The sequence below is a fragment of the Pelobates fuscus genome, chromosome 3 (assembly GCF_036172605.1).
Source record: "Pelobates fuscus isolate aPelFus1 chromosome 3, aPelFus1.pri, whole genome shotgun sequence".
Taxonomy (NCBI): Eukaryota; Metazoa; Chordata; class Amphibia; order Anura; family Pelobatidae; genus Pelobates; species Pelobates fuscus.
Genome location: NC_086319.1, coordinates 287,099,047 through 287,116,647, shown reverse-complemented (window position 1 = coordinate 287,116,647; position 17,601 = coordinate 287,099,047). Strand labels below are relative to the sequence as shown.

The 17,601-nt window shown below is 42.1% G+C and overlaps 1 protein-coding gene across 2 annotated transcripts in view; it reads right to left on the bottom strand.

The window, feature by feature from the left end:
- Positions 1 to 7,783, bottom strand: part of LOC134603059 (tetraspanin-15-like) — a 147,643-nt gene extending 139,860 nt beyond the window's left edge. For both annotated transcript variants that reach the window (XM_063448672.1, XM_063448673.1), the window contains exon 1: positions 7,605 to 7,783. In XM_063448672.1, the coding sequence (XP_063304742.1) occupies positions 7,605 to 7,679 (75 nt within the window). In that variant the 5' untranslated portion in view covers positions 7,680 to 7,783. The remainder of the gene's footprint in view (positions 1 to 7,604) is intronic.
- Between the last annotated feature and the right edge of the window lie 9,818 nt (positions 7,784 to 17,601).

Below are 17,601 nucleotides of genomic sequence, written 5' to 3'. Positions count from 1 at the left end.
AAACCAGGCTGGGTGTTCCAGACCTCAGATTCTGCTTGACCCTCAAACCGATGTGTCGTCTCGTTTTTGGGGGAATTGGATTGTATGCTGACTGCCAGGAGTGTAAGCGGATGTATGCTTTTCCTGTTCAGCTATTCCAGGGTTCGTGTGTTTCCAGTCGGGAGTTGGAAGATTTGTACAGTTTGCAGTCCGGGAGATTGGTGCTTGCAGTAGCTGCTGGTCTATGGAAAAGGGGGATATCGCCTAAACTGGGTTTTATCCTCTTGTAAATGAAACGGTCCGTTACACCACTGATTCTAGTACTTCTGGTGAGTGTTACCTCGAGACTCACCTTAGCTAAAAATCATAGATTTGGAATGTGAAACCTACACGTCTGTATACCACTTTGCACCTGTACATTCCCTGTTACTAGTTGGGAAATAGAGATTTTCCAAGATGCACGATTTCTACATGATTCACATGCAGATACTGTATACTCACATATGAAAGAGGCGTGCAAGCTTCATATCTCCTGCTAACTACTGAATGAGAACAAGTGCATGTGTCTTTAAAAGGAACGTTCTGGGCTCCATAAGAATTTCATCTCAATTAAGTTGTTATGGTCGGGAAAATTGATTAGGGTGGTTTGAGGAGGAATTATACCAGATAACTAGGTTCCTTATAACTGTATCTTTGGATCTGGACTGATAGGATGCTGTCTCCTTACTCTAGTGATTATTGTCCTAGCATATGTCTGCTCAGTTTGTACTCTGAGCCAATTTGGTTAATATTCAGGATTTCATTTTTTGCTCGAGGTGGCATTTCCCCTTACATGTGAGATCAATAGGAATATTGAATTCAATATATCATATATTAATTTTATATATGTATTTATGTACAATAAATAATTTAGAATGCTACTAAAAATATTGTATTTTTATTTATGTTAGAATATTTAGTCACCAGCTTCTGGAGTTTTAGCTGCTGCCTTTTTATGGTAACAGTTATATTATTCAAAGTTTTTATCTATACATATCCACCCTCGCTTTTTAATTTTTTTTTTTTTTTTAAAACAAATAAAACAGCTGGCCAAAGTGGTGATGGAGTTCCTTGTATTCACGGTCAGTGTTAATCTACATTAGGGTAGAGTCACTTTTAGTTAGATATTAGGTTTGCTAAAATCCAGGTGATGCAGTTTTTAATAATAAAAAAAAAAAAAAACAGACTACTTCAAAGAGGAACTGTTTTGCCATTTTTCAATGTGTACACAAGACAAAGTAATTATTTTATATTTTGATTGCGCAGGGAAAGCAGGGAAATTCCATTGCAACTTAATAATAATTTTTTCATAAATACTCTCTTTTCTGGTAAGTACGACACACACACACACACACACATACACATACACATCCCACCCCTCCCCCCTAATGGATCACGTTCCCAGAATATAATGAAGTATGGAAGAGAGTAGCTGCCTGAGGGTGTGGAGGTTGTGCCTGTAATGGCACCCCGGGTATAGAAGGGGTTAACTCCGCCAAAGATGTCCCCTTTCCCGAATGAGAAGTCAGCTACCGAACACTCCTAAGCGCCAAACAGGAAACATATGAATAATCCCCCCCCGCCCCCCCAGTACGAGACGAGGCTCTGTATTGAGGGTCAAGCAGGATCTGTTTAATGTGTGCTACATGCCCCTCTTTTATGCAGGTCTTCCAGCAAGGGACACTCCCATAGGGACCTTGAATAAGACTGGGACAAGTTTGTACATTAACCAATCAGAGAAATATACAGTGATAAACACTCCCACTCAATTATCTCCAGGGATAGAGCATATCCTCCATTTTCTAGGAACAGTAAAACAAAAAAAATATGTATTCCCAAAACTACCGAACAGAATCCCCACATTCATCCCCAGATAGCTTAGATCTGAGTGCACAATATAACCGAATAGCGATCAGATCCCATACACACAGTACAATCGCCATGGAGCTAAAGTCTTGTACAAAGTGCGTTTGTCGAAACAAATGGGCTCCATGGGATGGCTATCTGGGGCAGCGCCGTTCGTATAAAGTCAATGTACTGAATGGCATGGCGTTCGTATGAACCTGGAACGCAACGAGGAAGGGTCGGTGACTTGAGCGGTGTTCGTGTGAAATAGTATCCGATTTTAGTTCCACGGGTTTGTCGACGAATACCATTGGGCATTCGACTGCCCACGATAGCCGCTGCCACGTGTTCGTTCATACGAACGACGACCACCCAGCCGACCATTCTGGAGTTGGAAGTGTCTGTGGTTAACCACAAGGTTAATGAGGGCAGAAAGGTTAATGAGCAGCACACTTCCCTGCTGGGTGGTCTGCCATTCGGAAGTTCTGTCGTATGTAAGGGAATGAAATGTAGTGTCGTAATTACAAGTGGCAAATACCGAACAAACAGATGAATCCAAGTCAAATAATAGTAATCCAAAGACAGAGAGGTCTGTCACAGTGCCTGTGTAAGACATCACGAAGAAGGTGGCTTCTTAATCAAATCTATTTCACCAGCGCACCATTCAGATCCGATTGTACAGCGCTACTGCATTTGTTGGCACTTTATAAATAATAACTAAATGGTTACTTACCTTGTAATACATTAATGACAACACTGATTTATGTAATAAAAACAAACATTCAGATGTCATGCAGCTTTACTGTCCTTAATAAACAAAAATATATAAAGAAAAAAAAATACACTCGCCCCCTCAAAGTTCTGAATGTGAAATAAAAAAAGAAAAGAAACACCTTATGTAACCAGTCATAACAGTAAATGACAGCAAAGTGAGTGACATTCAGCAAATGTTTTATTTGCAGGTAGCAGAAGTTATGATGGTGAAATAATATTTTGTGGCTAAAATAGATGCTGGGCATCATATCAGTATACGTGGAGACTCTTATTAACATGGCCAGATTTCCAAAGCAGGCATTCATCTTATTAGGGCTTATACAGATCAATACAGCACTTCACTCTGCACAGCCATATTCCTTCCTGACCATCATGTTTCCATAAGACTGCATTGACAATATTTGAGTCCTGCTTCCAGCAGAGAATATAATCTTACCAGTAAAGGACACTGCCAGTAAAATGACATGCATGCCCCAGGAGAGAATGTGTGTAGGAAGATGATCTGTGTATACAGCTGTGAGGATGTGGTGTACTGAGCATGTTGTCTATCTCTGTAACGTACAGGCGTGATGTGTTTCTTCACGACTGAGCAGGTGCAACAGAACCAAAATCATCCAGAGTAGACGTATAGCATGCTCAAAGTGTTTTAGAATGCATGACCATCTTAACGATTTTAGTGTCACTGCAATGGCCATTAAAGTGTTAGCTCAGCTAGCAACATCAAGACAAACCCGGTTTCAGCTAAAAATATCTGATTAAACAAATGTGGATTCTTGTGAACACCTACAAAACGTAATTAACCCTTGACAGAGCGCACATGGAGTAGGCAGCTTCACACCAATTCTCATGTGCATTAACACAACAGAGGTTTTTTGATACCACTACATTATTAAAATATTACTTTAATTATACTACAATATCTATGATAATAGTGGTGACCAAAAACAGATTTATATAACTGTATATCACATGGGCAGGAAGCAATGCAGAATCTATGCCTTCTGCTTGTGCTAAGAGCGACAAGAGTCAACGAGCACCATCTAAACTTCATCCTTTTAACTATTGTCTTGGCAGGAGGCCCACAGGCCATATAGAAATCTTATTGATTTCTCTTTTTTTTAAACCGGTTGATTTTGTAGTCAAGCTAGATACAAAACTCACTTTGTACTATCCAAAAACCACATGAAATAGTCATGTTAACAGGGAACTGAGAATGGAATATATCAACCGTAAAAAAACAAAAACAAAAACCTAAAATAATCAACAGACTTGGGAACAATAGAATATAAACAAAAAAGGGCAACAAAGGACAAATAGATGGAAAATCAGTAGCCACACAGAATGTAAGTAAATACTTCTGGAATCATCCACAATCATCTGCTGGTGACACACAATGCTGTTCTGTAGTGTGTAAGGTGGCACTGGACTACTTGTGATTGGCAGAGGTTCATTAGTTGCAGGTCATGCAAATCGAACTGGAGTTTCCACGTGTCTCAGTAACTGATGCTAAACAGGACATTTCTCTACAGAATTTTACATTTGATCAGCTTACACTTTATCCCCATCAGGCCCACCACCCTGTCTTAGCTATTCAATAAGTAATCACACAGTTTTAGATGCACTCATAACAAAAAACAAAACAAAAAACACACAACTAAAATAATGAACAAACCTGTGAACTATAGAATATAAAACAGCAGAAAATATGCCGATCTCAATTTCCCCCAGAAGGCATCTTGCTTCTGAAATCTCAGTTTAACGAAGTGCAAAGGGCCGCTGGGGAGGGGTGCCGCTGATTGGCTGAGAGCCAATAAATGATACATTAATAAAATAATATGAATGTATAAATAGATTGAATATAAATATAATCTAAATACACTGTATATTGGACTCCTCTGTGGAATTAAACCTTTCTTCAAAGGAGCTAGCCATGAAAATGGTACTTATAAACACCTTTTTTTTTTTAATGATAGAATTTATTAAATTTGGAAACTGCCTGCAAATTCAATCCAACTGGATTTAAATTTTTTTGTTGGACTGAGTTTTATGGCAGAAAGCTGCAACTTCTGTCTAATTATGACCGTATCTAAGAATTCAAATAATTACTTTCATTATGCTGTTCTGTCTGCATTCACTGTAATTAAGAGTATGGCAGAGCTCCAATCCTGTACCAGACAACCTCCATCAAAGTCTCTCCTTTTCCCGCAGCGTGATCAGTGATCAAGCCACCCACCCAAACATTATTTGAAGCTTGATGAAGAGTGAAAATAGCACTGCCTTTATTGGTCACAGTGCATACATTTATACACAGACTGGTTGTCAACTAAAACAATACAGGTCCCACCAAGGCACCTTGAGCGTTTTGACCATTAAACATGACCAGCCGCCGGTGGTGCTGTTGGTTGCCTCCAGCAGCTTGTACAGGATCTGCCTCGTGGAGAACAATCCATCACCTCTTTACGGTCTTTCAGCTCAACCCTTCAAGATACGACAGGAGTGCAGCTGGCTCGTACGTGTGCAAACAATGGCGACAACTCTAGGGGATTAATTGGTTGGTGGTCCCATGTAGATTGGTTTCCCACTTGTTGGCACCTGTAGCAGATTGGGGAGTTTTCCCCTAATCGAGGTTTGTTGTGTAAAGGGGAGGATAGAGGTTTAAATGGAGGGTAGAAGTAGTAATGTGGTTGCTGCTGGTTTGCTCAACTTGGTTCTGTTATCTGGCCATCCTGGCACTTGTTTATCAGCCTGGACACCTCCTCCACCATCAAAGGTTGTCTGCCCCTCACCCAATCTCAGACTTCTAGAGCAGTGTGGTCGTAGAACTGCTCCAGGAGGATCATCTGTAAGGCATCCATTAAGTTGGTGGTCTTGCAGCCCTTTGCATACCAATTCCACCTGATGCATGTGGTATGTCCATTCCACATAGGAGTTTCTGTTCCCCTTTCATGGTATGCCTCAGGAGTCTTGTTACTTTGCTGCTTAGCATAGCTACCCAGTATGCTATAGCCGAGTACTGCAGGACAAAATTACTTTTAAAATCTTGGAGGTAGTCATAGATATCATCTTCTCTATCCAGGAATACCTTGAATGTGGAATAGGGCAGTTTCTTTCAGCCTACTTACATCAAGCCTTGTCGCCTCTTTGCTTGGAAGATAACTAGAATTGCTAATCTAACAGTTTAATTTCTCTAATTTCTGCTTAGTTGTAATAGTCTCTTAATACAGAGGTCTGAAGTGTAGATTTTAGTATTTGTGTATCAGCATTACTGAGAATGTGTCTGCACCTATGAGTACATGTGCTTAAAAAGGATGAAAAGGTATTATATAAATTTTAAATAAAAACTATAATGTCACTTAATCCATGTGATAGATATTTAAGTGTGTATTATATTGATCGGTTATTTTCCATATGTACATTGGGCTAGCAGAAATGCTAACTGCTTTTAATTTAGAGAGCTCTCTGAAAATATATCACACAGTTAGTGTTCACACTCAACCAGAAGAACTCACAATCACACACAAATCACACTCAGCGAAACCTGCATAATTACACACGGCCAGCACACACATCCCGCTCAGTTATATTGTTAGGATCTGGGGGGGGTTCCTTGTTTGATTATTGCACTTGGGCCCTGTGGTTCCTAGTTACACCCCAGATCAGGACATCAGTAAATGCAGAGATCGATGTCTGCATTTTGTAGTCAAAATGCCCTTGGATGTTCCTTAATTATTTTTGCTAATTTGGACCATCTAAGTTTAGTGAACAGTCCTGTAGTGCCTCTGTACAAAAAGACTATCTGTAGTATCAGGGCTTCCTGAAAACCACATATGGTCTATTGGCAAGGAACAAATATGTTGCATACTACTAGTGCCTCTGTGGTTTCATTTTTGGTTATCTTGTAAAACCTTGCAGTATTTCCTAGGTGTAGGGGTGCCATAGCCACCATATTTACACAAATCACTGATATCAAATGATGGGCCACGATGGAAAGTGCTGTCCTGTTGTATGTCAAAATCATACGATAAATAAGGAATCTACTACAACATACACATTGTATGTATTACAGGAAAACATTTTCATGTGCTGCCACAGAACATGATGAAATTATGTGTCCAAGGAATCATGGTGGTACAAAAATACATATTTTTATGTGCAACACCAACTGGATCCCTCCCCTGATGTCAGTCCAACATAACTCATCCTTCCACCCAAAAGAAGTTGGGCAGCACTGGGAAAAAACTATTGAGTCAATGTCTATTTATGGGCATACGACTGTGATGTCTAACCTTGGCAAGTTGACATCCCAAAGGTTTGTGAACTACATTTCCCATAATTCTTGTAATGCCCAAGTGCTAGCTGAGCATCAGCCTGGCTTACTCTCCATAAATACTATATATGTTTGGAGAAATCATTTACTGTTGTCAAAACAAAACTGTAAGTCTTAGTGGCAGTCTGTGGCTGCTGTAAATCATTTACTGATATTGATAAGACATTATCCTGGCAAGGTTCCAATATAACTGGTGGAATTTACAGGAACACAAGCAGAGTGCTACTAAAACAAGCTTGTCATTAGAATTTAAGGAATATGAGAATGTGTGTGATTATGAGGGGCTGTGCTGTGCTGTGCTGACACATGGCAGTTATGTGTGTAAACATAGCAGAAGGGATGTTGTAATTTAAAACCATACTAAAAATCTAGTTAATCCTTGACACACCTTCTATTCCCATTAATCTCAGCCAATCCTGGTTCCCTATGAATCACAGGTATGCAGTCCACAATAGCTGGGCAGCCAAGTGTTAGCCAGATCTCCAGGCAGCATGGGGCAGCTCTACACACAATAGATGCAGGCAGTGGGGGCACTGTTTATAGTGCAGCAGGGTCACACATATCATTCTCAGGATTGTATTCTCAGTGTTAGACAATGTATTCAGTAACAGACAAAGCAGAAACAATGGCATCCACCTACCGAGAAGAGGGTGGAATAGAAGGACAGGGAGAATTTGATCCCGTAATAGGATTTCCATGTATGTTTTCCTGCCATGTCTGACAGCCAGCAGGACAAGGCACAGCTCCTGTTTTACATGGACAGACCCGCCCGCTCCCAATTCATTGTCTCCACAACCACTAGAACACCGGTAGGACTTCCGCATTTAGTGAAAGGGAAAGCTCTGAGCTGAGGGGAGGGAGCTGCTCATTGACCCCTTCCCTGCCAGACTCTCTCTGAATGTGTTTCCACCCTTCATACTACAAAGGTTATATGTCAATAACACAAGTAAAACAGCAGCAGGAAATCCCCACTCTCACTGCAATGCTGCACGATACAAAAAGTGGCATTACCACAGTTACTGGCAATGTGATATCTGCTACTCACTATAACAGTTACCATTCATCCATTTATTCATTTGTTAAACAGTTTCTAGGTGGATTTCCTGGGTCATGGTATTTGTGGCTGGAGAAAACCTTTTTTCATTCATCAAGTTTTTCTTTATACACCTTGATAGATGAGAGTAACTGTAATGTGACATGGTCTGTCACTGTTTATAATGTATGGTATTATACATATCAAGTCAAGCTTTCATAAGTCATAACACCCAGTTTATCTGTCTATCTATGTATGTATCTATCTATACATCGATCTAGCTATCTATCTATCTATCCTCCCTGTCTGTCTGTCTATCTATATATGTCTATCTATCTATCTATCTATCTATCTATCTATCTATCTATCTGTCTATCTATCTGTCTATCTATCCGTCTGTCTGTCTGTCTGTCTGTCTGTCTGTCTGTCTGTCTATCCATAAATAAAGATGAATTTTGTTGGATTAACCCCTTCATTGGACTTGTTTTCTGTTTTACAACACAGGGTACACTGCTGTACTTGGTATTTATAACCCTAACCTGTCGTCAAACATTACACTAGCTTTCCTATAAATGTACCCAAGCAGCATTCTATGTTAATGATGCTGTCATGCCGTAGTATTCTCATAAATACAGTGACATTTTATCATAGTTTTAACAACATCCGGAATGTAACTTCATGCTCACTAAACTGGTTTCACAGATTACTCTGGGCACTCCTGGAACCATGACCACTACAGAGGGCAGTAGTGGTTGTGGTGCTTGGAATGCTCCATTAATTGATTATTGATCTCACATTGATTGTACACACGAAACATAACAGTGAATCGTGTATTATTGGAAAATTGTGCCATTGAGGCATTCTCAAGACATCATCATATCACCACGAGGCTCATGGTCGAGTAGTTTATAAATGTCTCCACTACCCAAAGATGGCTTTATTTTCAAATGCTAAATGCATCTCCATTATGTATAATTTATTTTACATTATCAAAACTCCAATATTTGAATCCTGTGAATCGTATTGCTGATGTGCAGATTAAAATGGGGAGGGTCTGCGACGCAAATAGCAGCATTGGTGAATACAATTTTGTTTTGTATTTCTAACACTATAGTGTTCATTTAAGCTCAAACAAGCACAGTATAAGTACTGATGACAGGCACCCTCTACAAGACAAGTGCCTACTGTTCGTAATAGAAAATCTGACATTTTTAAAATGCTCCTTGAGCATTTTTGTGGGGAAAAGGGGGGGGGGGGGGGGACGACAGTGATGTATTTTCACTGCACATTTTACCCCAGTAAAAGTTCTGATCACAATTAAAAATACCTCACAGTTTCTCCTTAATTCACTTTTACAGTACAGAAGCTTTTCTTAAAATTCTTGTTAGTAATTTAAAAAAAAAAATATGCGGTGGAAAGGGTGCAGTATTTACAGGAAATTGCTGTTCTTTTTTTTTTTTTCAATGTATTTTATTTTTCGTTTGACAGAAATAAGAATAACATGAAAAACCACATTGATGAAGGGGGTACAGAAAAGAAAAAGGGAGGGGGAAGGAGAGGACAGCGGCATATATCACATCTGCTTTGAAGTCTCAACAGTTGTATACATAGACGGTTTCATCCAGTTTGTACAGAGTGTAAAAAATTGGTACAGTTGACAGATTAACAAATTAGTCACTAAGCATATAACAAATCAGTTCAGGAATCCCTGATAGCGATGTGTGAGATGGCTTATACGCATCTTGTCCTAATTGGGTAGTGGGGGGAAGAGGGAGGGAGGCAGCAGCGCATGCTAACCTGTGACCGCTATACTACCTACGTTGCGCTAGATATTCACTGGCCCTATATTTAGTATTATTTGTCGTTTGGCTGTTGGGCAATTTTTTTAATTATTTTTTTCTCATTTACATGTTTCTCCATGCCGGTATTCCACCCATCTGTGCCAGCGTGTCATGTGTTTGGTTTGATTACTGGTCAGACGACTAGCCATGCATTCGTACGTATAGGTGGAATCTAGTCTACTTAGGATCTCTGACAGGGTAGGCGTCTGTGTGGACTTCCACTTATGGGCTATAGCAGTCTTAGTTGCCAACAAGCAGTGGATCAACAAATAGAGTTCGTCTGCAGGGTGGGTGTTCGGGAGGATGTGTAACAAAAAGCTTTCAGGCCTCATAGGCTCCCCGATCCCTAAGTGATTGCGCCACCTCATACCATAGTGTGGTGATCTTTGGGCAAGTCCAGAATATATGGTAAAGGGTACCCACCTGGTTCTGACACCTCCAACACATGTTATCTGACCCTGGGTAGATGTGAGCTAGTTTGGAGGGAACCAAATACCAGCACATAGTCAATTTGCAATATGATTCCCAATGGGCGAGGCTACGGGAGGCCTGTTTAGTTTTCTTTTGGGCATGGTACCATGTGTCTATCGGGAAACAGTTCCCTATATCTACTTCCCAATTTGTCATGTATGAAGGTTTTACTTGTATGTTTTGGAATAACAGTGCATGATAACACATAGATAGTGCTTTAACCTTCGGTAGTTTCCCCATACATTTTTGGATAAACGGCGGCAGGAGGGCTGGCTGCTCAAGCCGGAGTCCGCACTCTAGTGTTATATTCCTAATCCGTAGGTAAGGGAACAGTTCTCGGGATGGTAGTTGGTATTCCCTAGCTAATTCCGGAAATGGTTTGATGCCCTGGGGCGTCAGTAGGGAGCGAACATAGTGGACCCCTTGTCTCAGCCACGGGTCAACCTGGAGGTTCGAAGTCCGGGCCATCAGAGCCTGTAGCGGCGCGGCCATGAGTAGGTCGTTTTTCCTGAGAAACAGTGGGGTTGTCTGCTTCCATGTACGGATCATGGTTTCCGTGACTGGTAACAAGGATTTTGAGGTGGGGAGCTTAGTGCCCGCCCAAAGGAAAAGAGGGATCGTGTTCATGGGCATACACGCATTTTCCAGCGCTAGCCATACCGGAGGAGATGCTCGCTCAAGGATCGTGAGACCCTGTGCCAATATTGATGCTTTGTAGTAAAGTTTTATGTTGGGTATGCCCAATCCGCCTTTAGCGAAAGGGCGCCACAATGAGTTTTGTGCTATCCTCGGCGGTTTTCGTTTCCAAATGTGTGCTTTAATTGTGGCCTGAAATTTATGTAAAATGGGGTTAGGGATTGTGATAGGGAGGGTGCGAAAGAGATATAATATGTGAGGTAGTATCATCATTTTAATAGTGTGGATTCGCCCCAGCCACGAGATCTCCTTGTCTTCCCATTTTTTAAGTTGTTGGTCTAGTCTATTAATGAGCGGTAAATGGTTTTCTCTTATTATCGCTGCTTGTGATGTGGGCAGTTTAATGCCCAGATACGAAATAGAAGTTGACCGCCAATCAAAAGGATATTCTGATTTCAGTTGTGTTAAGGTGACAAGTGGGAGCCCTATCGCTAACGCCTGCGTCTTTTTGGCATTATTCTTGTAGTAGGACATCCTCCCATACCTCTCCAGCAGTGCTAGCAGGATTGGCAACGTTGTCTCCGGATATGTTAAAAAAAGGAGAACATCATCCGCAAAGAGGGCTATCTTTTGGACCCCCAACGGAGTATCGAGACCTCTAATTGCATGAATATTCTTAATGTGTCTGATCAGGGGTTCCATGCATAAGATAAATATTAAGGGGGACAGGGGGCACCCTTGTCTAGAGCCGTTGGTAATTCGGAAAGGCTGCGACAGAAAACCAGAATTGAATATTTTGGCGGCAGGATTAGAGTATAAGGCCATAATACATTTCAGGAAGACTGGAGGGATACCCATGTGTGACAGTACCGCCTGCATATACATCCAATTTAAGCGATCAAACGCTTTTTCCGCGTCTAACGCTAAAAGCATGCCTTTTTGGTTGGTGGTTTTGGCCCAAGTGATTAAGTTTAAGAAATGGCGTGTGTTGTCCCCCTGTTGTCTGTTTGGAACGAAACCTGCCTGTTCTGGGGAGACTAAGTCTTGTAGGATGGGTTGTAAACGTGTAGCTAGTAGTTTGGCGTACAATTTGACGTCCGCATTGAGCAGCGAAATAGGCCTCAGGTTGGCACATTCGGTGGGAGGTTTACCAGGTTTGGGGAGCGTAACAATATGGGCTAGCAGCATCTCCTCCGTAATGGACCCTGATTCCCTAAAAAAATTAAAGAGGTTTGTAAGGTGCGGTGTTAGAAGAGATTCGAATGTGGTGTAAAAGCAATTGGGGAACCCATCAGGGCCAGGAGCCTTGTGTTTGGGAAGTTTGAGAATTGCGGTTCGCACTTCATCTTCTGTGAAGCTGGCTGTCAATTTAGCGCTATGGTGTGCAGTCAGGCAAGGCAAGTTCGCCTCTTTCAAGAAGATGTCTATCTCCGCCTCTAGTGGCTGGTGGAGGCTAGTGTCCTGTGTGAGGTTGTAAAGCTTGTTGTAAAATTTAGCTAGTTCGTTCACTATATCTTGTGGATTGAATAGTTTTGCCTCCGTGGCTGACGTCATAAAGGGGAGTTTGGACTGTATATATTGGGATTTTAGGCGTCTTGCAAGCATTTTACCTGCCTTATTGCCGTGCATATAGTGGGAGAGTTTCAGCTTGCGCAGCTGTCTTTCTAATGTTATTAAAGACAACGCGTGTAGCTCTTCTCTTGCCTTTTCAATTTGTTGGGAGAGTTTTTTGGTTGGCCTTACTTTGTTATCTCTGTCTAGTGTCTTGAGGTGAGTGAGTAGTTTGTCAGTTTCGTTGTGTACCTTTCGTTTGTGTATCGAACCGGCTTGGATTAGGAGCCCCCTCAATACTGCCTTAAGGGCCAGCCATTTAGTGTCAGTGCGCGAGGGGTCATTTTCAAGGATTTCATAGAACGATTCAATGCATTTACACAGTGTGGTGGCAGTGGCCCCATCCTCGATGAGGGATTCGTTCAAGCGCCACGCACTCCGCCCTTGGGCCGGGTACATGGCCCTGAACGTAACAATTACTGGGGCATGATCCGACCAAGTTCTGTCTCCTATTTGCACCTCCACAAGGTTCGTAAGGGAACCCTTGTCCACCCAGCACATATCTATGCGGGAATACGTGTGATGGACCCGTGAGAAATAGGTGTAGTTTTTCTCCTCTGGGTATAGGGTGCGCCACATATCGTAGAGATCGTGCCTGTGTAATAGGGCATTAAGATGATAGCTCATAGTGTTGGCTTGTTGGAGTGGGTGTTTGCCTTCAATTCTTTTAATGTCTAATTCTGGGTCTAGCGTGCAGTTTAAGTCCCCACAAATTATAGTATGGCCCACCCTTATTTTGCTTATTTTGTTTAGCGATTTTTTTATGAAGGAGGTTTGGGAGTTATTGGGTGCATAGATGGAAGCAATCGTGAGTTGCATTCCGTTCAGTGTGCCCACCACTATAAGGAGTCTGCCTTGTACATCCACGTAAGAGTTATTTAATTGGAAAACCCAGTCCGTATGGAACAAAATGGCCACTCCTTTAGTTTTATTTGGTGATAGTGCGTGGTACACTTGAGGATACCTGGAGGGTAGGAAGGGAGGAGGGTTCTTAGTGCACATATGTGTCTCCTGGAGACATATTATTGCTGCCTTAGATTTGAGCATATCTTTGATCGCTACGCTCCTTTTGTACGGGCTATTTAGGCCATTCACGTTCATAGAGAAGCATTTAAACTGGCATGCCATTAGTGAGTTACAAATATTCTGGGTGGCTTAATAGAGGTGGGTCTGCATCCACACAGGAGTGTGGCTATCGGAAGAGCTAGCCAATCCATAGGCATTTGAAGATGGCTAGGCGCCTGGCAAGGCTTTATGGAGTTACAGGAGATCAGCGCTGACTGGGTAGGGGGGGGGGGGGAGTTTAACCAGGGTAAAACAGAGAATAAAAAAATTAAGTATATACAACGTCTCTCGAACCAGAGAGAATGACAAGGGATACAATGGGGAGACTACTCGCTCCTTATCCATTGAGAGTCCCGTCTGGGGGTCGTGCAGAGCGGGTCCGCACCCGGGCCAAATAGTTGTCGGTGAGCCGCATCGGTGGTAGTGATTACCGAGGGGATTGTCTTTGCTGACAGCAGCCTCTCTAACAACGGAGTTCCCAAAGAAACATAAATTAGGATCCTATACGGTGCCACTCCGAGGGACCTTTGATTATCAGTTGTGTTATATAGTAAACTATTTTACATGCGTTTTTTTTTTTGTTTTGTTTTATATATAATACACGTTTTGAGAGGCCTGATTTAGCCACCATCAGTTCCTTGCACTCTACTTCTTCAGAAGGGCTGTGTGATACGTAAGGGTATACTGCGGTAGTGTTCTGGGTTGGGATTTGGGGTAGCATGAGAAATCAGGCAGGTATTGTTGGGGATATCACATCAAAATAAGCATACATTAACATACTAACCACATTTCAAATACCAGTGTGCAAAAAAGGTACAGCCCCAGTTAAGCGTAAAGCAACCAGTTGGGTAGAGATCTCTATGCCCAATATGTGAGTTAAATTCTCTTGAGAGTTTAGTTATTGTTTATGCGTAGGGTCGTAGTGTGGTAGCTATCTAGGTTGGGATTTGTGATAACTTGAGTAAATGTGTCGAGTATTGATAAAGTCACAGTTACCTAGGCATACATTGATAGGCTGAGCCACATTACAAATCACAGTGTGCGTAAAAGGGTACATCCCCAGCTAAACGTGGACTAACCAATTGGGTAAAGGCCTCTATGCCCATTGCATGTGTTATAGCCTCTTAGAAACTAGTACCAGAGCAGATGTGAATCTACTAAACACATGGAGCAGTAAAGTGTTATAATAAGTACGGGCAATGGATTAAAGCATAATGAAGAATTGTGGTTACCATTTTTTTTTTTTGCATATTTTTTTTTTTTTTTGTTTGTTTTTGTTTAAAGTGTTCTACTGCACTAATTTAAGCCCCCACATAAATACCAGTCTTGTCGTCCGGTGTTATCAGCCAAGTCCATTACGATAAAGCAGGAATGAGGAAAGAGCTTAGGACCTTCAGGTGGCAAATGAGCGATAGCTCTTTTGACGATCCGATCTTGTAAAGTCACAGTCATTTGATCAGGTTCCTCGTAGCACTATTAGTGTGTCCTATGTTGAGAGGAGAGAAGGCCGCCGTCTTCAACTTTCTTCTAGCAGGGTGGGAGGCCCACCATCTGCCAGTCCGGCCTGATCTTCTTCGGCAGGGGTGTAACAGCTACAGATGTAGAGGCCTGGCCTTGTGCGTTCCATAAGCCCCATTTTGTGAGCGTGGCCAGTCCTCCTATCGGGTCTTCTATAACGTGAAGCTTGTTGTTTCTCCACACCAGGAGTTTGGTGGGAAAACCCCATCTATATGCCTGCTCGTGGTTCCGCAGGGTTTTGGTGATGGTGGAGAATTCCCTCCTTCTTGCCATTGTTAGTGCTGACAGGTCAGCATATATCGAGATTGTGTTGAATGGCTCCGGCAGCGACGGATTTGATCTGGCCGCCTTAAGGAGTGCTTCTTTGGCTTTAAAATAATGAAAGCGAGCAATAATATCGCGCGGCACTTCTGCTGCCAACCTAGATGGTTTTGGGATGCGGTGGACTCTATCTAGCTCCCAATTAACGTCTTGTAGACCGGGCACCAGTGTGGAGATTAGGGTTTTAATGTAGGTGGGAAGCTGGTCAGCTGTAACGGTTTCTGGGACCCCACGGAATCTCACATTATTCCGGCGGGAACGGTCTTCCATATCCGCCATTTTTTGCCAGAGCTTCACATTTTCATCCTCCAGCTTCTGAACCTTATCAGATAAGGTATTGTGAGCTGCGCAGAGATCATCAGTTTTCCTTTCAACTTGATCTGTGCGGCCCCCCAGTTCTTCCAGTTCTTGGTGGATGCCAGACACAATGGATGTGAAGTCGTCTTTAATCGTTGTTCTTAAGTCCATGAGCATAAGTTTCAAGTAGCCTTTAGTTATATGGCTGTCGTCTGTTGCGTTTTGTGTGAGCGCCTCTGTGTTGTTGTCAGTCTCAGGAGACTGGGCTCTGCTGGCGGCGCCACCTTGGGCCTGCTTCTGCCGTTCTTTTCTGTGCTGACGGACCGCGTCCGTTAGTTTCGTCTGCTTAGAGGGCGACATAACACTCCTCCAGACTGTCCCACTCGGTTTTGGGTCTATTTGTGCAGGTAAGGGAATATTTGGTTGCTCGTTCGGCCCAGGTTAGTACGGAGCTCCTACTCCATGCGACCGTCCGTGCCGGAAGTTGGACACGCCCCCGAAATTGCTGTTCTTTTGTTCTGTGATAAAATAAAATGTTAAGCAGCCACCCCATATTTGTACTGGGTATTATACTTTGGAGTTCCTTTGCAACAAATGTCCTTCAAGTCAACACATTGCTAAATTCACAGGCCATTTGGTGTACAATGTACATTTCCGTCTTGATCACAGCTGTGGCAGGCTGGGCTATATGTTAGAGGTTACATGTTCAGTATTTTCATATTAGTGTCATTTTGCTCAGATTCTCGTTACACTGTATAATAATGGTGGACACACACGTGATTCACTTGTAACTCAGGGAATTCCCTCCATTTACCTTTATTAGCTGTTTCAGGCTCTGACAGTGCTCCAGTTAATTAGTTCTTCTGGCTAATTTTAGCACTAATTTCTGTGATTATTCTATTGATTTTCTACATACTGTTGTTGTTTGACCTTGGGAATATCTGACTGCCACCTGCTATGATCTTCTGGCCATTTTGAAACTCTGAGCCTGGGTCACCATCTATAAATACTGAAAAAAAATGTAATCAATACCACCCAGTCCCCATAGAGAAAATATTTTAATAAGTGATTGCTTATCACACTGATCATTCAGATTATAAAATATCTATGAAATGCACACAAATGCATAGTAAAATCCCAATTTACAGTCATCTTTAACATGCAACTGTATTGTAGAAAAAAAAAGACTTTTATTCATTTGGAATAATAATTACGGTAGATGCGCTAAACTATGACAGCCATGCATGTGTGCATATTGTGGGCATTTCTTGATATTTGTTATATACTTTCTTAGTAAACGTTTTCTTGCTGATACCTTCTGCTTTTCTTACTTTCCTATTGTAAGGCCACCTTCTTCTAACTTTGATACCGCTGTGTCAAGATTGAGCCCTTCCTCTGCCATCAAAAAACAATCACACTCATAAAAAATGATGCTGCCTGCCACGTCAGTTCAGCCATGGTAGTCATCCATCACTACCATATCAGTACACCTGTGTGAGTTCAGCCATGGTTGAGACAATTTAGATGCAGCATCTAAACTCACAAGGCGACTGTCACATGATTCTGGCACTCCTCTGATTGAAATTACTCACACCACAACTTTTATTAGGTTTTGGTGTTGTCCCCTAGATTGAGCAGTATACATGCGCACCAAAGATGCAAACTTGATGCAAGGGCCTAGCCACATATAAACCCCTGCTAGCTTGAGCTCAGTGCCCTTTCTTAGTTCACAGTCCTTAAGCGTGTTGTCCTGTATCAGTCCTGTTGTTCTGATGGGCCGGGCCTGGCTCCATCACCAACTTTTTTTATTTCCTGTTCAACGAACAGGTACTATTGTCTGTTTA